The sequence below is a fragment of the Rousettus aegyptiacus genome, unplaced genomic scaffold (genome assembly GCF_014176215.1).
Source record: "Rousettus aegyptiacus isolate mRouAeg1 unplaced genomic scaffold, mRouAeg1.p scaffold_m13_p_13, whole genome shotgun sequence".
NCBI classification, from domain to species: domain Eukaryota; kingdom Metazoa; phylum Chordata; class Mammalia; order Chiroptera; family Pteropodidae; genus Rousettus; species Rousettus aegyptiacus.
In genome coordinates this window covers 31,326,569-31,349,128 of record NW_023416288.1, presented here as the reverse complement: position 1 = coordinate 31,349,128, position 22,560 = coordinate 31,326,569, and the positions used below count along the sequence as shown (strand labels likewise).

Here is a 22,560-nt window from a genome sequence, read left to right as displayed (position 1 = left end):
TACCAGAATGCATTGCAAATAACGGTAAGAAGTGTTTCGTGAAAATTTTTGTTTAGGTTGTGCATGTGTGTGTGTGTGTACTGAGTCTCAATAGAAAACCACTGATGAAAAAGTGGAGTGAGGCCTGAGGAAGGAAGGAGTGGGGGGTGGGTAAGGATAAGAGTCTGGAGGCCAAGGAGACTGGGGAGCGAGCTAAGTCAATGCAGTAACAATATTGAAGCAGAGGATGCAGAAGAAGTTCTGGACATAGATTTAAGAGGACTTGATGAGTCTCCTGAACATTTAAACACTGCAAACCACTGCTCAAACAATCCTCACCATTTTCATTATGTCATTCCTCTGGGCAACGACGTTCACTGATTTTTCTCTAATCCAGCCCCGCAGCTTAGAAAATAATCAGGAGACTGTGTTCCCAAGTCGGCAGTTCTGGCCTGGCCAGATTTCCTCCCCACCTTATCATTTGTGACATGTCTCTGGGTTGAGGAACTCTTTTTTTTGTCTGTTCTCCCTTTCCTCCCAACACCTTCCTCTTGTAATTAGCTGTAGGTGTTCCAGAAAGAATTTGAAAGAACTAAATTCAAATCTTGCTCCCAGCACTTGTTAGCTGTAGACATTGGACAGGTCAATTCATTCTGTCTCCCTATCTATAAAACGAAACTAATAATAGCAAATCTGCATACTTTGTGTAAAGATTTCAAAAGATAACACATGGCACCTGTTCAATAAAGATTGGCTTCTTTCTTTCTTAATAGGATAATCTTTTCGTTCTCCATTTTATTTCAATTTTTATTTCACGTAAACTGAATCTCCTAAGTAAATTCTTTGAAGTCATAAATCTGAGTGTTTCATTTGTTCTGAGTCTTATCCCCTTTACCATCATCATAAACAAACATTTTTTGGAAACAGTAGATGCTCACTAAATATTTAAATATTACTACTAGGAATGGATATAGTTGCAACTCCATTTTTCCTGGGGTCAATGACATTTTTTTCTTCTTTTTCCCCATTATAAAATTAAAATGGGTTCATTGAAAAAAGATATTACGAATAAGAAAAAAAATAAAAATATGATTTTATTATCTAGAGACAAATGTTAAAAATCACAATGTATTTTCCAGTCACTTTGTGTATGTGTATATGAAACACAGAATAAAATATAAAACACATGCCAATTATAGATCACGCAGTTTGGTATGCTGCTTTTTGCATATAACATTGCCATAAACATCTTCCATATTATTAAACTTGATATGTTCCCCCCAAGAATGTAAACTCAGTTATTAAAATGACAACATGAATTTCTCTCTCATATTCCAAACTTCGCCATAGCAATGGATAACTTAACATGAGCACATCTGGCAATGCATGTAACTGTGCGGTTATAGCTGTGGGGTTTTAATATTTTCATCCTGGAACAGCTGCAAAATAATGTCAGCGGGAAGCAATGAAAGGTCATCAAAGGACCGAAGTCAAAAGTGGCTAAAAAACGGAGTTTAAAAATAATGATGCTGATACATGTGTAATTTATGTGGCATGCCAGCAACTGCGAATCAAACTGCAAGAAGCTAATGACTGGAAAACAGAGAATAGTTAAATTTGACCCGTTTCAGAGACGAGGACTTGGAGAGCAAAGTTAAAAAAAAAAAAAAAAAGAAAATTCTACTTTCAAATAAAGGATTACCAACGAATGATAAAAGTTCAGTTTAATATTCCTTACTGTTTCTCCAGAAAATCAACTTTACCTGACTCATGTACATTCCAGCCTTCTCTCACTACTTGAAAATAATATTCTCACAAAGAAAGGGAAGCGTCATAAAATTCCATTTACAATGATAAGATTGGTCAAGTTTAAAGAAAACCACATTGCCTGTTGATAAGACCTGTATTAAGTATAAATAAAACATGAGACTTAAAATGTCTCAAGTTTAATTTCGGAAAAAAATTAAGAACTATAAATTATAGATTTTCAAAAGTATATGGAAAATATAAAATTATTCCTGTGTCTAATAAAAATTTGAATAATAAATCACCCAGCACCCATATTCCAAAAGCTGTTTTAATGGGGTGTAAAAACCAAGAAAAAGTAACAGAAGACTCCTCCTCACCTGCTTGGAGAGGAGCTCCCTGCACAACGCATACAACGTAATGAACTTTCGGGCTAATGAGCGTGCATCCACGAAACCTTCAGCAACCAACATGATTTCACAGATTAGCTCAATGTCAGGGGCCACCATGGCACAGGGTCTGAAAAGTAAATACACAATTGAGTTTAAAAATGTGATAAGGTAATAAGTACAAAATGCTGAAATTAACCGCTTGATTCATACCAACATTTTAAACCTTCCCAAGCAGGTCACAATTTCCTCTGTCAATCCACAGACCCCTCGCTTCAACAGAAAACTGTCCACTAGTTACTGGATACACAGACAAAGATGGAAAGTCTGGAAAAAGGAGAAGCGTGAGTGTAGTGTTTGCGGATCTCCATGGAATAAATACTTCCACCATGGCTGACGTCTGTCTAGCAACACAAAACATGGAGCTGGGGAGTGCCGCACGGCCGTACGCCCTCACACCGGCATACCAGACATAGACAATCTCATTGTATAAATATTCAGAAAAGACATTACCCAGGAAGTGATCAGGTTTGAGTATTTATCACCTTTGTTCTTAATACGATTTATTTGATCAAAAGTTTATATAATTTAGTGGTTGACTTAACAACTCACCTCACAAAATCAATGAAAATTTAACTGTCAGCTCTTACAAGCGGTCTCTACTACGTCATTGCCTGAGGCCAGCTTACGCAGACTTCTTAGATGAAAATTTAAAAAAACATAGCTTTCGAGTCCCCTTTCTTTTAGAGGGGCACTTCCAAAAGTCCTCCCCCAAGACAGCTGCTAGTAACAGCAACACTTGAAAAGTTTCACTCAACTTAAGTGCAAAAAAGGAGTCAGGATAAGTAAGTAAATGAGCTCATTATTGTAGACTTCGTAAAGTATACATTCTAAATATTTACCCATCTGTTTTGGTACATATAATTTGTCTGCTTCAGGCATATCTCATTTTTCATCCTAAATATTACCCAGAGTCGCTTTGGATCTATGTTATTGAATATATACTTCTATCTCAGCTGGCCCCACATTTTTTCCCACATTTTTACTATTTAGCACATGATGGAAGTAGTCAAGATGAAGAGTAAATATGAGACAAGGCTAGCAAATTTACTTAATTGGTAGTTGCATGAATATTGACAACTAATACTTACTGAGCACTTTCTGCCTGCCATATAGGATACTAAAGGCTTTACATGCTCTCTTACTTAATTCTCACAAGTCAATGAGGTGGTTACTCTTATCTGTATTTTACAGAGGTGCAGACTAAGGTTCTGAGTTCAATCACATGCCCTAGGCCACATAGTGGGTAAGTGGTAGAATTATGATATTCTTAAGGCTCATGCATACTGCCTCCACTCATGAATATTACTTCCGTCATCCAAACTGGCCTTCAAACTTTGCTGATTCAAGTGCCAGCACCCCAACATAAATGATGCTGTACTTAAACCAAATTTATGAAAACATTACAAAACAATTTCAAATTTTAAGACTCAAATGATAACATGCATGAGATGAATATGGGTTACAAATGCAAAAAATTTTGTAAAGGTGTATAGTTTTCAAATGAAAATATTCTATAATTATTCCATCTATTTCTAGAATAGTTATTCTCTAGAATTTTGTTCCAAGAAAAACAGACATAACAAAATTGCTATGCTAGAAAAAGCTACTCTATGAGGAAAAGAAAATATTCAATAAAGGATGCTAGAATAATTATTAGGGAAAAGAATTCTGTCTAAATGCTCATTTCATATTACCTACCAAAATAAGTCTTTAATAGGTGACGTACATTTAAAAAGTAACACCATAAAAATCAGAATAAAATACACACGAAATATGGTTAAATATCTAGATGGAGGGACAAGCAAATTTCAAGCTTAAAACGATTGAAAGAAATCACACTGAAAAATACAGAGGTTCTACATTACATGTAAAGCAGTATATTATTTTGAAGGCAGAGTACCAGTGAAGATACATACTGTGAACACTCAAGAACTCCTATTAAATAAAACTGATAAGCCTTTAGCTCATCAAGGATACAAAGAGTGAGAATACACACATTTCTCATATCAGATATGGATTTCAGGACATCACTACACACACTAAGGGAATATTATGGCCAAATTAATGCTAATAAATTCAACAATCTAGATAACATGGAGAAATTCCTTAAAATATGTAAATTATCAAAAGAAATTTAAAAGAAATTAAAGATCTGAGTGATTCCATATCTATTAAAGAAATGAATTTAGTACTAAAAAGATTCTCACAAAGAAAAATCTAGCCTCAGATGGCATCACTAATTAAATCTATTGATATTTAAGGGGCAAATAATACCAGTTCTACACGAGTTCTTAATAGAGAAGAAGGGAACATTGGCCAACCCATTTCATGAGGTTATCATTACCCTGATGTCAAAATCAGATGAAGACATTATAAGAAAAGACACTACAGACCAACATCCCTCATGGCACAGATGTAAAAATCCCTAACAAAATAGTAGCATATTGAATCCATCATTACCTATAAAAATGATATCTCCTAACGAAATGAAGTTTATCCCAGGAATGCAATATTGAGTTGCTTAGCATTTGAATTGTTTAGCATTTGAAAAATCAATATAGTTCAGCACTTTAACAGAAAAAAGGAGAAAATCTATATGAAAACTATAAAACTTCTAGAACATATTTGAAAATTTTTGCAACCTGGGGCAAATCAAACATTCTTAAACTAGGATATGAAAAAAACATAAAACGAATTGATAAATTGTATTTCAACAAATTTAAAACTTCTATCTTTGATAGACACCATTTAAAAAATGCAAGCTATAAATTGAGAGAAAATCATTTGCAATATATGTATTTAATAAAGGAACTGTACACTGAATACAGCATTCCATAAAAGATATTATGGGAATGGCCAGTAAGGTACATAAAAAGATGTTCAACATCATTAGCCATCATGGAAACGCAAACTAAACCCATAAGGATATATCTACTAGATTGGCTAAAACTAAAAAGACTGATGATATCACATTTTGACAAGAATGCAGAGCAAGGGTAATTCTCATGCATTGATGGTGAAGGTGTAAAATGATACAATCATCTTGGAAACCATATTGGCAAATTCTAATAAAGTCAAATATACATCTGTTATGTGATTTAGGGATTCAATTCATACATATTTACCCGAAAGAAAACATATGTTTACACAAAGATCATACATGACTGTTCACAGCAACTTTACTCGTAATAGCACCAAACTGGAAACAGCCTAAATGTCCATCAACTGGTGAACGGATAAATAAACCGTATGTGCATACAAGAGAATACCAATCGACAACAAGGAGAACAAACTACTGATACGCTCTAACTTGGAAGAATCCCCAAATCATAACGTTCAAGGAAAGAGGACAACACGAATGAGTATGTACATACGGTTTCATTTACATGAACTCTAGGAAAGACAAATTTAACTGAAAGTCATAGATAGCACATCAGGGGAATGGTGGATTAACTTCAAAAAGGCACAGAAGAACTCCCGAGGGTGTCAGAAATAATCCATATCTTGATTGTCGTAGTGCTTCCACCAACTACACACTTCAATGGGTGTATTTTATTGTATGAAACTATACCTGAACAAAGCTGATTTAAAATACAAGTTAAACATAACTGGTTCAAATATAATAGCACAGGTTCTCTGACAGACAGCTAATACGTGTAAATATTTCTACAATATTTTTGGAAAGCAGGTCATCAATAAGTATTTTAATCATTCACCGAGTAATTCTACATGTAGGAATCTATTCTGGGTAATAATCTGAAATAAGAATAACTCTTCATGTGGAGAGATGTTTATAGCCTACTATTTTATGATCATAAAAAACTAAAAAGAAAAACACTAATCCCATATGTCATACAATTGGGAATGGTTAAGAAAATTATGAACAAGCCATGCGAGAGACTATTTTGGAGCAACATAAAATGGCATTTCCAAAGAATATTCTATAATGATAAACTACTTATGTCAAAATATTAAATAAGAACTAAATAAAAATCATGCCTAACCTACTGCCTTAACTCCATAAAATATGAACTGTAAAAGAGACTAGAAAAAAAATATAACAACCATTATTTCTGGGTGGGGAAGCTGTAATTTTATCTGCATTATTTCCTATATTTTCCAAATATTCTATAATTTGTGAAAATTATGTTTATAATAAAAATATCATTACAAAAGAGTCAGTATTAAATGTTCAAATGTACCATGTGACATCACAAGTAATGATTTTGATTCTGGTTTCCTATTTCAAAAGAGTCAATTTATCACGGCGAAAGTTTTCTCTGTAAAGCGACCCCAAAGAATCAGGGGTTTTCCACAGGAATTCTCAAGCAAAAACAAATGAACATTGAACAGTGCAAACCAGCAACGTTAGGTGGCATGAGCGCTCCAGATGCTAAACCGCAAAGCATTACACTTGCCTGAAAAGAGCTTTGAGATTTTCCGGTAATTCTGTTCGACCAGCATATCCTGGGTTCATGGTTATAAATATTCCCACTGATGGCTTCAGTGGGATAGCTTCTCCAAGAAATACAAATCTACCAGAAAAAGAATGTTGATAAAATTAAACGTGTTCTTTGAATATAAATGCACACTGACAAATGCAAACCCTTGCCAAATGCAAACATTATTAGGAAGCTGTTTATTCTGTGTAATTTTCTTTAAAATTCATAATCACACAGATTTTGAATATGTTTTGAAGCATATTTATTAAAAATGCACTCCCTTCCCCAGAGGAATTACAAATATAGGAAGCTTTACTTTATATTTTATTGGGTGCATGTAAAAATGAGGACTCGATGACTTTAATAGTTAATACAAGGTGATGTTATTCTTGCCTTCGACATGCGCTGCAATTTCTTTAATGAGATGCTGCACAGCAAGAGATTGCCCAGGCTAAGAGGAGAAAGGGACTCCTTTTTCACTCTTTATTTTCTCTATTTGCTTGTCCTTCTCCCTCCCTTGCCTCCTCCCATTTACTCAACAGATACCCATTGACAACCACAGAGAAGTAGACTATAGTTATGACAGCTAGCTCTGGAGTTAGAATGGCCATTCTGTGACCGGCTATATCACTTTAGGCATGTTCCAGTTCCCTCGTCTAATTAAAAAAAAAAAATGGGATAATGGTTCTCACCCACCTTATTGGATTACATGAGGATTAAGAGAGTTTAGATATAAACAGGCCTAAGATACAATGTCTAGAATATGGTAAATACTCAGCAGATGTCAGCTATGATTATTGCTATTATCACGTGAAGGCATTGGAGAAGTAGTGAAAGATTTTAAGGAAGATTTGCAAGGGCTCGATTAGGCCGGTGATGCCCAGGGCAACAGAATAGTAAAGGGCTGCAGGAGCCAAATTGCAGGGTAAGTAGAAGGAAACTTTCAAATGGCGTAAATGAGACAAAGGATAAGAAAGGGGAGAGCTGAAGCAGTTAAGGAGTTGGGCCTATGTCACAGAATAGGGAGGGAAAAGAGACAGCCACATTTTTTAGAACTAAAGCTTCTTGGGTATTAGATAATGAAGAGAAGGTAGATTTAGTATAGCCAAGGTAAGAATGGAGAAATCTTCATTCCTAGGACATAAGGCAGACAGGCCTGGGAGGGCTGCTTGTAGACAGAGAGGAGGTTACTGCAGCAGGGTAACTGACTGACACTCTTCCACTGCATGAAGCAGGGATAACCAAAAGCCAAAGGCATGGACCTCAAGGAGGTACAGCCAGCAAGACGCTGGAAGGCTCTGTAGCTGAGGCATGGTCCCATCTCTCAAATCCTTGACTGTAAAGAGAATAAAACTATGAAATCATGAAGGAGCCTAGCGTAAGAGTAGGGACAGGTAAGGGAGCAGCCATCTGGTCATAGGAAACTGATATCCCAGAGCCATGAGAGCTTTTCTAAAAGGTGGAAATACACATCTGTATCTGTAATAACTGGCAAATTCTACAATAGGTTCAGTTTTAAGGAGCTAGATAATCTTTTTCTGATGAGAAGATCAAAACGTTCCTAGCTGAACAAAATGTCCTAGTAAATGGGGGATAAATGGGTAGGCCAGATAAAATGAGGTTGCACTGCACACCAAAAATATTAAAAGAAGATTACAATTATGTGCTATTACACTTATTTCTCAAATTACACTACCAAACTCTGTCAGGTTTTATCTTTTGGAGTATGTCATCATGTTGAAAAGTGGTTAGGTTCTGGATATATCTGGGAAGTTTCTGGACCAAGTAACTGGAAGAATGTGAGGATATAATCTACTGTGATAAGACAACTAATAAAGCAAGTGCTGGGAGAAAGACAAGAATTTTGATTTTGGATATACTAAACACGAGAGGCCCCTGAGACACTGAGTGGAGTCTTGAGATGTCCCAATGGTGCTGTCTAAACATCGGAGAAGGGAGGCCCGGGCGGCTGGTAACCAGCAGCACACAGATGGTACTGAAGGCCATGTGACTGGTCAAATCACCAAGAGAACAAGTATAAAGAGAGAAAGAAGAAATCTAAAAACTGAAGACTGTGACATTAAAAATTAATAGATCAGGAAATGACATTGAACAATAGCTAACACTGATATGGTGCCCACTGTGTGTCCAGTAGTTGTCGAAGGGCTTTACATTGAATCGATAATCTCTACGGGAGGCGCTATACTTTCCCCATTTATATATGAGAAGAAACCAGCAAAGAACAGCTCTGACGGTGGGGGTAAAACAGGAAGGTGTGGTGTCCTAGAACTCATGTGAAAAAAAGTGTGTCACACAGAAGGGAGGGACCCACTGTGCCAGATGCTGCCAGAAGGTCAAGTAAGATCAAGACTGACAATTGATGACCATGTTTAGCATTGCAAATGGTGTTTATTTTTTGTTATTAAAATAATATATCTTTGTTGTTATTCAACACTTAAAAACCACTAGTAATGAAAGGGAGGTTATTCAAAATAACTATTCAAAATTAACCGGTCTCTGTTATCTTATCCATTTCATGAGACAGGGAGAGGCAGCAAAAACTGTGAAGGTGAAGTTTACTGCATTATCTGATGCTACTCTTTCTTTTTGTAGCAATAAGAAAAGCCACATGGCACTCACCTCTTTTTTCTGTTTCTGATGGCATCATGTATCATCTTCACTTGTACTGCTACCACTGATAGAACTTCCACAGAAATTCGATTGAACTCATCAAAGCAGCCCCAAGCGCCTGTCTGCACCAATCCTTTATAGATATTTCCTATGGACTAAATGATGGGGTGAGGCATTAAGAATGTAACAGGAGAGGGTTTGAAACTATATGATTTTGAATCCTTCCAAACCTTGAATAATGTTGTTAGTATACATCACTGAATAACCAACTTACTTTGTAGTCCATTTGTTCTGAACAGTTGAATACATAAACCATCATGCCAAGGGCACGCCCCAGGTCTTTGGTGGTTTCGGTTTTCCCTGTACCAGCTGGGCCAGCTGGAGCCCCACTCATGGTTAGGTGAAGTGACTGAGTGAGAGTGATGTAACACCTTTAAGCAATAGAAAACAATAAATATTACAGTCTAATATGAGATTTCTAGAAAACAGTAAGGGCAATCCAATTTTTTGTTAAGTTTCAAAAGTCAAGGTCTGGAATGTCATAGTAGCACAAAATATTGATATACCTCTGGTTTGTTCATGGTAATAAATGTCTGAATGATAATTTATATCAAATTTATTTTTAGGTTGGTTGTCTAACAATAATAGAGATAAATGTATTGCTTTATCTGTCTTATCCCATTTCCTAAGAGCTGTGTATTTGAATACAAATAACACCTGATTTGCAATATACTGAACTGCCCATATTCTAGGTAAAGATACTATAACTATGGCAGACGACATCTCAAACTATTGTTTATAAAAGAAAAACACAAGAAAAATCTTGGGTGATGAATGAATTATACATTGACTTCATTAAACTGCGACTTAATGAATACACTGAAATGAGAATGTAAATACATACATACATAGTCTGCAAATAATATGCACCTATTTCAAAGTACAAAGCAAATATGCAGACACCATTTTATTGAACTGTATTTTAGGAATTCATTTTCAATGTGCTGCTACATGCATTTAGATTATGATAGTACTTATTTTTGCAGGAAAGATTCAGTGGTTCTTAGACTGAGAAAAATTATTCAATGACACAATTTAATATTTGTAAAAGAAAAAAAAGCAACGAGAAGTACCTTACATGGGGTTTTTGCTGATTTAGAAATTATTTTTATCTTACTACAGACAGCAGATCTAGTGGAAAGACATATGTGGAGGTCAGAAGTATGGAGACTAGTGTCTAATTTGCCAATAATAAGATATTAATCTCAAATAACTTTTTTTGACATCGACATCTTATCTCCTTCATAAAATGAGGTTTATTGTAGGGCTATGTTAAGAAAGCCCAAGGTAAATGCCTTAAAGGATTCAAAATATTATGCAGATAGAAGCAATTAGTTTTGAAAATGCAAAGTGTTTCTATATTTATGGCCATTGCATGTTTAAGTGTACCTTACAATAAATACGAAGCAGAAAGACCCCTGGACTAGGAATCACAGCTCTTTATGGAGTAGAGACTATCCTCTAATAGTCTTTTCCTGTGGTTCCAAGTTTTGAATGGACATACATCCACCTTTATGTTGTGGACTACATTCCCTACCACTGCCCTCCAGCCAGGAGTGACCAAGCTCCACGGAATGTAAAACGTGCTGCAATGATGTTTGCAAATCCTAGGAAAACTCCTTTGAGCTGTTTTCCTCTCCCCTGCTGGCTGAAACCCACGTGGAAGCCATGTTCAGCATGTCAGACACCTGCCAGCTTATATGGCCTGGAACCCCTCCCCTCTGGACTCTTAGAAAAGTAAGACATCAGCTTTTGTGTTATTGAAGCCATTATATTTTGGGTCTCTGTAACAGCAGCGGGCCTGCATCCTCCGAGCCAATCCACCAGTGTTCCAGCTCACGTCTCTGTGACAACTCGGTTGACAACCTAAGTCTCTGAACTTGCCCACATACGTAAGAAGGAGACATGATCTGCCCCGTCTGCCACACAAAGGAAAGATCAGCATCAAACAACATAATGAAAATGTTTGAAAGTCACCATTGTGTTAATGTAAACAATTAGGAAACAATCCATAGAATGAAAGGAAAAAGAAATGATGTGAACGTCTTATGACTATCACCCTATCAAAAGGAACATTCATCTTTATCTTCTAAATAAACCATGGAGTGATTTTTTAATTAAAAAGCTAATAAGCTATTAGTCCTCACATGTTGATAAACTTTAAAGTGTCTCTTCCCTTCTGTCCTATACCTTGTATCACCCCCTCTCTCTTTCCTATTTACAACAGCACCCATACAGTAGACTCTTATCATCTGCATTTTCTGACTATTCGCAAACAATTTGGTCAAGTTACAAACATTAATTTCTCACACCGAAAGCAGTACTTAAATTATGTAATTAAGAGAGTGCGCATTAACTTTTAGTTAGAGGCACGTTAAAGAGACCTGAGTTAGAGAAACAATTACGGAAGCTGCACAATTTATCAGTGATGAAATCGTGAGCAGATTAATGTTAAGAACAATCACAAAGCCAGCGAGAGCATCCTGCCAGGACCACTCTCATGACCCGGCTTTGTAGACTTACATTTGAGACTCGTCTATACTTTTCTCCCCAAATGAATTTCATGGTATGGTGATATTGGAAAACAGGGAACACTTCTATAATCTTGAGGTGTAATTTTCCTTCCATAAATGCCTAGGATTAAATGTACTTTCTTTCACTGAGAAATTCAGAAGTTAACTACCAACAAAGAATTTCACATCAGTATGACACATCCTTACCTCTATAACGTTCTGACTATGTGTAGATATTTATTTGGAGTCAAGTGGCAATGAGATTGTGCTGATAGCCACCCTGGCTCTCTTGACAGACCTGAGCCACACTGGTTCTCTGTCTATCCCTTGAACTGGCCAAGATCCTTCTCACCTTAGAAACTTTGTACTTGCCTTTGCCTGTAACTTTCTGCCCCAGGATGTCTGCATAGCAGGTGCCTTGTTATTATTTGTGTCTTACCTCAAATGTCCTTTCAATCTACAATAGTAGCCTCTCCCTTCGATATACTGTCTAACATATCAGCCTGTTTTATTTCTGTCATAACATATACTACCACCTAAAATAAATTTTATTTGTTTATCCTTCTTCTTCACATGACACACTCAACTAGAAAGTAGCCTGAGAGCAGAAATCCTGCCTGTTTAACACTGGAACAGTGCTTAGCATGGTGCTTCCTAAGTATCTGCTAAACCATTTAATGCATCTACATTCTCCCTCTTTTCTTCCTTTCACTGTTTATACTCCTTCGAAAATGAATTTGAGAACACTGGTACATAGGCGCCGACCAGTGTGTCCTTGGACTTAGCAAGACGACTGGTTTGTGAGCGTTTAAAAATGGTTGATGTTGAGAAGGACAAGAAAATTTTTGTTCAGAAGTGTGTCCAGTGCCATACTGTAGAAAAGGGAGGCAAGCACAAGACTGGGCCAAATCTCCATGGTCTATTTGGGTGAAAGACAGGTCAGGCCTCGGGATTTTCTTACACGGATGTCAACAAGAATAAAGGCATTATCTGGGGAAAGGAGACACTGATGGAGTATTTGGAGAATCCCAAGAAGTACATCCCTGGAACAAAAACCTTCTTTGCTGGCATTAAGAAGTCTGGAGAAAGGGCAGACTTGATAGCTTATCTCAAAAAAGCTACCAAGGAGTAATAGTTGGTCACTGCCCTATTTATTACAAAGCAGAAATGTCTCATGACTTTTTTTTTTATGCGTACCATATTTAAATTGATCTCATACATCAGAATTCAGATCATGAATGGCTGACAGAACATTTCTTTAGGGCAGTCCTGATTTAAATAAGATTGGCTTGTGGCTAAATGAATATGATCAGTTTTTTGAACTTTGTTAGTGATTTTGGTTCCATGAGTGCTATCCCAGTTTTCCCCTTCTAAAGATGTGATTGGACATAATTAGTAATGTTCAGTTTTTCACAGAAATGGTGAACGTCGTCTGAAAGAAAACCTGTAGGAGATTGGTTTTACATTTAGATTTATAATTTCTATAACTGGTCATATTAAAATGTTTAAATGCTGAGTATATCCCTTTGCTGTCCCGTGGAACAGCAAGACTTCGTTGTGTTTCAAGCTGTGTTCACTGGCCTGTTAAAAAGGAAAGGGCTGAAGATAAGATGGCAATGTCCACTGTATTTTTTTGGTCCTCACTATGCCAATTGAATTATCTAAAGTGTTGCCTTTTTACTTAAAAACATTTTAGTGTGGTTTATGTACATTATCACTTAAAAAAAATGAATTTGAACATATACCGATTTTAATTTTTACACTTCCATAAAAGGATTCAGTGGGGGAGGTGATTACAACTCCTGATATCAGAATGTTAGCCATAGATAACCAGAGAGAACAGACTAAGTGAGCAAACATGCTGGCCTGAACCATATTAATCCGACCATGATTTCATGATTTGCATATTGTACAATGTCCGAAATTCTGCTTCTCTAATTTGGTTCGCTTTAATTTGTTTCTAACTAAAATCAACGTTCACTATATTACTGAATTAGTTCATCTACACACTGCTTTCATATGGTTTTCCAATTTGTTCATCTCTCATTCCTTTCTTTTCAATCTCATACATCTTTACCCATGCCGGGGGACTTTTTTGGCTTGTTTTTTCCCATCTAACTCGAACCTCATTGTTACCTGTCAGTTAGAGGAGTGATCACTAGTCGAGGACTGTTTCCTAAATATTCATAGAAGTACTGAAACTGGGCATCACAAATATTAACAAAGCAGTGTTTCTGGGTGTCCTCCCACCGATGACGGAGTTGAGACAGCCAAGCAAAAGCTTGGGGACTGACAACCTAAAAACACCAGATGATCATCACACACAGGACACATAATTTTGAGGCAACAGGCTTAGTCTATTAATCCAATCAACTCTATTAATTTTCATTTTAGTTCTAAATATCTCACAAAAGGAAAATCTTTTACGTGCTACTGCAAACTGTAATTGCATGTAGACAGCTGAATACTTTATAAAAAATACGTATGTAATTAAAATCTTCATTTTAAGAAGGCTTTTACTGTAAAATATCAGTTAATTCAAGCAATGTTTTTTCCCTTTTTATGAATCATCCTAAGTCATTTGATCACTTTTGTAAGCTTAAACTTATATCACTGAAATCAGATGAAAAAATACACTATTAAAATGGTATACTCCATAATTTCTAAATGTCAAAGTAAATATAATTTCAACAAAGTCAATTTTAAAACCAGCCTGCTGTTAGCACAGAGATTTCCCACTTCATTTTTTTATTAAATCAAATAAGTTTGGGTTTTTTTTTTTTGCTGCTATTCTTTCCTATCTTACTCAATCCTATCCATTCTTCCAATTTGAAAAAATAATTCCAGTCTCTTTAAGATACATATAATCCTAGGATTTCTTGGCAATTACTTGAAATTACCAAAATTATGGTCTACTAATTTGTCTGATATCTACATGTCTCAATATTGCATATTTATGTGTATCAGACAATTGGGAATTAAAGTATATATTTCTTTTAGTACAAAATAAAGGACATATTTTAATTGTAATTTATCCTACTACAAGCAAATCACCGCTGATAAAATATAATAAAATATGTAAGAAGGTGCAAGGTCACATTCAAAGAGTAGTTATCAGTGATTCATTATCAAAATGAGAATACATGGTAAGTGTTTTGCAAAAATTAGTTTTGAATTAGCAATTAAAGAACATTATTCACTAATGGTCCTGGACTTGGATCAAGAAGTAGTTTTAAGTTTATGGCTTACACAAAGAAGCATTTAGTGCACTTTGTAGAGCAGAGGATTAAAATTCACTTTGATTATAATAACTTGAGAAAAAACTAGAAAAACAACAAAAAACACTTCACAATACATACGTGCATTCAAATTGTGAAAGGACTTGTCTTGTTTTAGTACCACCACCTCCCAAAAACAAAGGGGACTTGGAGGAAGTAGATGATCGGCATGCTATATCAACACTGGGCAGTAAACAAGCATACCTGACATTTGCAAGCAGGAATATATTTTGGAAAAGGTGTGAGAAAATTCTTGTTTCACATGAAACACTGCCAGTATCTAAGAGACCCATGGGCTTTTTAATAGGATTAGGAAAGAGGTTATTAATTCACTGAAAGGATTAGAAAATCACTTCTTTAAAGAAAGTTACTTACCCTTGAAAGGAAAAGAAGTGACCAACATTTCTTTCTTCGAAAGAAAAATAACCAAAGGCACATAGAGATTGTTTAAATGACATAAATATTATTGCTATTGCCTGGGTGGGCCACAGAGGCGATAACGACTGGTCAATGAACCAAGATGATTAGGTGCAGAGAAGCCAGAAGACAGAAAAATAAACACAGTTACTTCTCATAGTTCTTCCATCCTGGGTTAATTTTTTGAATGATCTGGATTAGAGGTTCCTGACTTGGCAAACCCTTTGGGATATCACTTGAGATAACTCTTATGATATATCAGATAATATATCGGATAACCCTAATCAAACTCACCCCAAGTAACTTCTCAAGACTAATTAAAATACACACACACACACACACACACACACACACACACACACACACACACACAGAAACTTATTTTCTTAGACATACTCCTGATGATAAACACCACTTTCAGGAAACAACAAAAAATACATGAAATCTTTACAAACTTGCCTTTTGAGAAATAAGTTTTGCAACCACATCTCTGGCATGGACATCTATGGTACAAATTGTCATGATCTTCTGCCTATCGCCAGGTAGAAGTTCTCCCAGCAAAAGTGCAATCAGTGTATTCAACTGAGAAATCTAGAAGGAATTTTTTAAAAGAAGGTAAGGATTACAAATAGAGAATCTAACAGCCCAATAGTGTTCATATTTGAAAAAGAGCTCTTCAGTTTACAAAATAATTTCAAGTGTTATCTCAGCTGGCTCTCGAACAATCCTGAGGGTAGGAAATGGAAGGAGGAATGTCATTAATTTAAATTATATAAATATTATTACCCACTCTGAGCTGGGACTCAGAGAAGACAGGTGAACCTGTGAGTAATGACAAAGCCAGAGGTAGAAGCAAGGTTTTCTGGCTGCACTGAACTGACTCTTTATCCTAATGATGCTCTAGCCCTCAACTTTGCTGGAACAGAAATGACTACAAATTGTAAAAGGCTAAATTGAGCTAACTTCTGTTGAAAGAGCTAAATAGCAAGTGTTTATATTTTGTTTTTGGTTTTGGGGGGTTTTCTTGCATAGGAGATAGTGATGATTACCGAGAAGATAATTAAAATGTAGAGCTGAAGACTATCTCATTTTTAAAAAAATTTTATTATTAGTTTTGATTATACAGTACATTGATTAGACATTTATATAGTTTATAAACGATCCCCCTAATTGCTCTCTCCCCTCTGGCTCTCCACCTAGCCATTGCATTAATGCTAACTGCATTCCCTATGCCCTGCTCCTCATCCCCATGACCACCTATCACTATTAATTTGTACTTCTTTAACCTTTCATCCCATTCCCCCAACACCCCCCCCCCACACACACACACTCTGGTCATCACCAGATTGTCCTCTATATTTGTGAGTCTGTTTTTGATTAGTTTGTTCTTTTTGTCCCTTGGATTCTGCATATAAGTGAAATCATGTGGTATTTATCTTTGTCTGACATGTCACTCAGTATAATAATCTTTAGGTCCATCCATGTTGTTGCAAATGGTAGGATTTCACTTTTTTAATGGCTGAGTAATATTCCACTGTATTTATGAACCATAACTTCTTTATCCAATTGTCTGTCGACGGGCATTTAGGTTGCTTCCATATTCTGGCTATTGTAAATTGTGCTGTCATGAACATAGGGGTGCATAGATCTTCACAATTATTGTTTTGGTTTTCTTTTATCCTACTTAATTCTTAACTCATGACCCCATTCTGATTTAGATCCATTGATTTCTTAGATCAACATTTTTCAAACCACTGGTCTTTTCCCTTAAAATGTAAAGGAATGAAATGGGGTGGCGTGGAATAAAATGAAACAGAAAATGCTGCATTACAGTAGTAAAGGTATGTATTGTTTTGTGAAACTTTATTTCAGTTTCAGACTTTTGAGTGTTTACATGTATATGTAAACCTGATCTGATATAAAATATTTTTTTATTATTGTGTTCAGAAAGATTTGAAAGATACTCTCTTAGGTGGTCTTTTTATCAGCATACTTTCTTACATAAAACAGTCGTGCCTTACTCAAGGCTTATTGGCAAAAAAAAAAAAAAAAAGTGTTTTGTTCCAGGATAGCATATTGTAAAACAATACTGTCCCTTTTTCTTTTTAGTTCTGCAAAAGACAGTCAATTAAAAAATGTTACAAGCTCTTGAGAGAGTTGGTAATAAGTGAAGATGACATATCACCAGAGGCTCTCAAATCTTTATAGAACTAATGTCGAAAAACATGTTCCCTACTGTACTATTATCACAGCTCAGAAAATGCCCAACTCTTCAGACTTCACTGAGATTCCTGTGCTACTGAACTGGAGATTATATAACGGCAGCGAGAATGGAGAAGGCAGGCAGGAAGTTGGTAACCATGACATTCAATGAGAATGTACAATGTGCCGGGCACCGACTAAACACACTGCCTATAATCCTATTTCATTTTTACAACAATCTATTATCATCCTAATTTTGCAGAGGAGTAAATGAAGTCAGAAACATAGTAACCACATTTACCAATCGGGGGAAGGGGGAAGTCAAGCCCAGACAGCCTGAGCTCTTACAGGTCACATCGCATGGATCCCCTGTACCAGCTTCCACAAGACTGGCCCACCACCACCTTCGAGTGGGAGAAACTGCGGCTGGGCAAGTATTCCAGGGAGACTTAAACACATTGGAAAGTTGGTTTAAAGGAATTAAAAGTATGTACTTTAGACATTCAGAATATACTAAACCGCCTTAGAAGCATTCATCTATTTTTAATATCTTCCATCTAAAAAAGGTAGTTATGCTGTTAAAGCAGAGGTGATCATTATTTCACCTATGTGGTGTTCAGTGTTCATCATTCCCTAGGTTTTAGGTTCCATGAAGGCACGATCTGTGTCTGTCTTGTTCAGTGCTTTGTCTCCAGAGTGCCTGAGGGACTAGCTATGAAATAGGAGGTGCTCAGTGACTGTTCCCTGAATAATTCGTGAAGATCTATGCACCCCTATGTTCATGACAGCACAATTTACAATAGCCAGAATATAGAAGCAACCTAAATGCCCATCGACAGGCAATTGGATAAAGAAGTTATGGTTCATATATACAATGGAATATTACTCAGCCATTAAAAAAGTGAAATCCTGCCATTTGCAACAACATGGATGGATCATATATGTGTAAGTTTATCAATAAAATTTACACAGATGTTTGTTGAAAGAGAGGTGTTTGGCCTCGGATATTTTATCATCTGGGTCAAGACATCCAGTCTTTAGTCTCAAATCTCATGTCAGCACCAGCCTTTGGTAAAAGAAAGAGTTAGTTGTTAGCAACAGTAATAATTCCTTATACCTTGTAAGAATATTGATAATTCCAAGTGCTTTTACATGCATTGTCTTATCTGAGCATCCCTTCGACTTGTGACTTCTCCATTATTGATTCATTTTCACAAAATTTCAGCCAAGTGAAAGACGATTCAAAACACGGCTCATCAACATTTCTGCACAGCATATGTTGGGGATCTTAATGTTGTTTTTCAAAATTAAACCTACCCCAATAATGCTCTTTTGTAAGTAATAAAATTCAGTACCCACTAGAATAGTAGTTTTAAAATGTATCATTTGGGCAGTGGTATCAGGCTGCAATTACTATATGGGCATACTATAATTGCATACGAGTTTATGGTTTCTGGCATACAAAACGTTCCTAGGAAGCTTTTAAAAACTGTATGTAATCAGCACTCATGCTTGCCCTTGATCCAAGCAGTGCCACACGCCTTTCTACCGGATCCAGGATGTTTGCCTCGAGTCAACTACCTAACAAGCTCTCCGAAACTCAAGTGGCTACTTTCCTGGTCCACCTTGGCCTTCCGCCTACTCACGAGCGCTAAGTCTTCCACAGCCTCCCACGACTCCCTTCCTACTTCGCATCACGGCAGCCGTACTGGCCGCCTCCGTGTTCCTCCATCTGCTCCTTCGACACCACAAAGACTGTTCCATCTGCCTGGAGTCCTTTCCCTCTGATCTTTGTATAGCTGGCTTCCTCTCATCATTCAAGTCTTAGTTCAAATTCACGTCCTCAGGCGGGCCTTTCCTGGCCATCCTAGTTACTATCCAACTATTTTGCATATTCCTACCTTATTGTCTTCATGGTACTTACTAGTATCTGATCATACACTTATTTACTTTCCTGTTTATTGTTTGTCTCATTCACTGGACTGTAAGCTCCAAGAAGCAAGGCCCTTATCTCTCTTATTCAGTACTACATTCCAATACCTAGCACAGTGGCCAGCATAAAGCATGTGCTCAGTTAACACTCATATGAATGAGGGAAGAAATGAACACATGAGTGACAGCAACAGTGGACCCAGAACAACATTTTGTTCTCTCTTTCACACAAGACAAACGTGGTTACTGTTTCCAGGACGTATATAGGTCCTTGCCTAATCTAGGGCCTGGAAAGACATTTTGGAGGAAAGGGTATTTATGCAAAGACTTCAAGAGTGAATATAATTTAGGCTGTAGAGAATGTAGGGGTTGGCCACAGAGGGTGGCAGTATTTAAGCCACAAGAAGCAAGTGGCCTGTGTAAAGGCCCAGGATACAGCAGGTGGCCCTGTCTGGAAACTGAAAGAAGTCTGGAATGGTGAGAGGAAGAGGGAAAGGAAGACCAGGGACATGAGGATGCTGGAAGGGAAACACGGGGCTCAAGCAGGCAAGGTTCAGCCAGCTTCCTGAAGAGTCTTGACTTAGAGCCGTAACCAGAAACATTTAAACGGCAAGAGGAGGAACAGGAGCAAGGAAAGAAATCTGAAGAATAGCCCAAGAAGTAGATGGAAAAGTATAATTCAAATAAACATGCATATAAAGGAACAGAGTATTTGAAGATGAAGGAAGTATTTTCCGACATTAAAAAAAAAAAAAAAAAAGAAACGGACTCCGTCAAGTGGTAGAAATGAGTCATGGAGAGAATAAGAAATGAAAAAAGGGAACAAGCAAGTACAGATACTTAGTTCAAAAAGTTTGATAATAAAAGTGACAGAGATAGAGCAGAAAATGGAAGACATGGCTTCAAGAGACAATTTTTGACAGTTGTGTTGAGAGAGACTTGGGAATGTTTAATCCCTATGAGGATGAGTCAAAGTGAAAATCTGTGGTTCCTCTCTCATGGCACAAGCAGATAATAAGAGCTGACATGTACTGAGCACTAACTATCTAACAGGCATTGTGCACATGTGTTTGTGTATGTGTATGTGTGGCATGTGTGTATTCTAATTTAATCATCACAGTTCTATGAGGAACATACTATTATTATTCCAACCTTACATATGAGAATATAAGGTGATTTGCCCAAGATTACACAGTTATAAATGGTGAAGCCAGAATTAGTACATGATTCTAGGATTTTACTGTGGATTTTACAAACAACAGAAACAAAACTTTCCCGTGCAGATAACATATTCATTAACAGGACATCCTGACCAGGCAAGAGCTGACCTCTAATGATTTAGACTGTTGGAGAGACGTAACCAGGTATTCCCCACCTATGAATTCTCTTATTTAGATAAACATGGAAACACTTCCCAAGAAAGGAAAATCTTTCCCATCACTGAGGTTGACATGATACATGTGTCTAAGACACTATGGTGTTCCCAAGGGCGGCCAGCTTTGCTCGGTGAGATGGTAGTGAACTCGCCATGAAGGAAGGTGGCAGGCACAGAAAGTGACAGACTCAAGGTCAGAAGGAAGATCTGGTTCCTGATACGCAGTGGTGGCTGATCCTCAACTTTGTCCTAAACCAGCTCCTATGACGGTGTGGTATAAAGGGGCCACGCATGTGAGGTGAAAGAGCTATGGCTCTAAGTACTACAGGTTTAAATGAGACAACACAGGAAGCACACTTCCCTTGCAGAAGCGGAAGTATCGCCAGTATCCAGCATGGCCGATCTCCCAATCTAGGGACACCCGAGGCAGCGTGGGAAGCAGCTGGAAGGAGCCCCTCTGTAAAAATGAGGAGCTTGTAGTCCTCTGCTCAGCAAATCGAAGTGAATATTAATTATAGTGTGACTAACTGCCACAGTATTTTGTGGGTCAGTTACCAAAAACCTCAATTCCTTTCAAACTGGACATTACACAGAAATGACCTTCTTTTTGTTTCAAAACAACCGAAGCAAGAATCTCTAATCCTGAAACCCACCAATGTTTCAACTTTGGCCAAATCAAAAAGAGATTTTCATTCCCATCAGTTAGAACAAAGGAAACTGCAGGAGACCAGGTTCCACACTCATCCGCACGTCTGGGGCATGTGTCATGGAATCCCAGTTTGTTACCTGCCTTTACCGTGTTCATGTTCCATTTCTCCTTCAGTCCTACTGCTAAAAGTACCAGCACAATATTGAGCAGTGAATGTCAGAGACAGTGAGCGTAATTATCTCATTCTTGACACTAATGGAAATGATTCTACTGCTTCACTATTAAGCATGATTTTCTCTGCAGGTTTCTGTATTCTTCAAGTTATAAAGTTTCCTTCAGATGCTTATATTAGAAAAGAAAAAGGCGTAAAATCAATAATGTAAGTTCCTACTTCAAGAAATGGAAAAAAAGGAGCAAATTAAACTCAAGGTGGAAGAAAGGACGTTAATCAAGATAAAGCAGAAATCAGTGAAATATAAAATAGAAAAAAACAAAGTCAAAGAATAGTTCTTCAAAACCATAAATAAAAATGACAAACGCCTGGAAAGCCTGATTAAGAAAGAAGGGAAGAGAGCACGAATCGTCAACACCAGGAATGAAAGGACATGACTCCAGATCCTTCAGATGTGTGCTAGGCTAATGTCAACTCGGTTTGCAAACTTAGATCAGGGGTGGGCAAACCTCTTTTGTAAAGAGCCAGATAGTAAATATTTCAGGCTTTGCAGGCTACCTGGCCTCTACCGTGACCCCACTGAGCTGATGGAGGGTGAGAGTGGTTCAAGGCATAGGCCCTGGGCAGATTTTGCCAGAGGGCTGTAATTTTCCAGCACTGACTTAAATAAAATGGATAAATACCTTGAAAAATACAAATTTCCAAAACTGAC

The 22,560-nt window shown here is 37.0% G+C and overlaps 1 protein-coding gene and 1 pseudogene across 9 annotated transcripts in view; one reads left to right on the top strand and one right to left on the bottom strand.

Annotated features, from left to right (window-relative positions):
• The window catches only part of DNAH11 (dynein axonemal heavy chain 11), a 264,624-nt gene that overhangs the window by 152,143 nt on the left and 89,921 nt on the right, over positions 1-22,560 (bottom strand). For 7 of the 9 annotated variants that reach the window (XM_016159540.2, XM_016159541.2, XM_016159539.2 and 4 more), the window contains 6 exons: positions 15,978-16,109; positions 13,960-14,120; positions 9,525-9,681; positions 9,260-9,405; positions 6,596-6,712; positions 2,106-2,244 (listed from right to left, as the gene is read on the bottom strand). In XM_016159540.2, coding sequence (XP_016015026.2) covers positions 2,106-2,244; positions 6,596-6,712; positions 9,260-9,405; positions 9,525-9,681; positions 13,960-14,120; positions 15,978-16,109 — 852 coding nt within the window. Of the gene's footprint in view, positions 1-2,105; positions 2,245-6,595; positions 6,713-9,259; positions 9,406-9,524; positions 9,682-13,959; positions 14,121-15,476; positions 15,955-15,977; positions 16,110-22,560 lie in introns of those variants that run through there. The other 2 variants (XM_016159545.2, XM_016159546.2) reach the window with 2 other exon arrangements.
• On the top strand, positions 12,627-13,078 carry LOC107518134 (annotated as a pseudogene).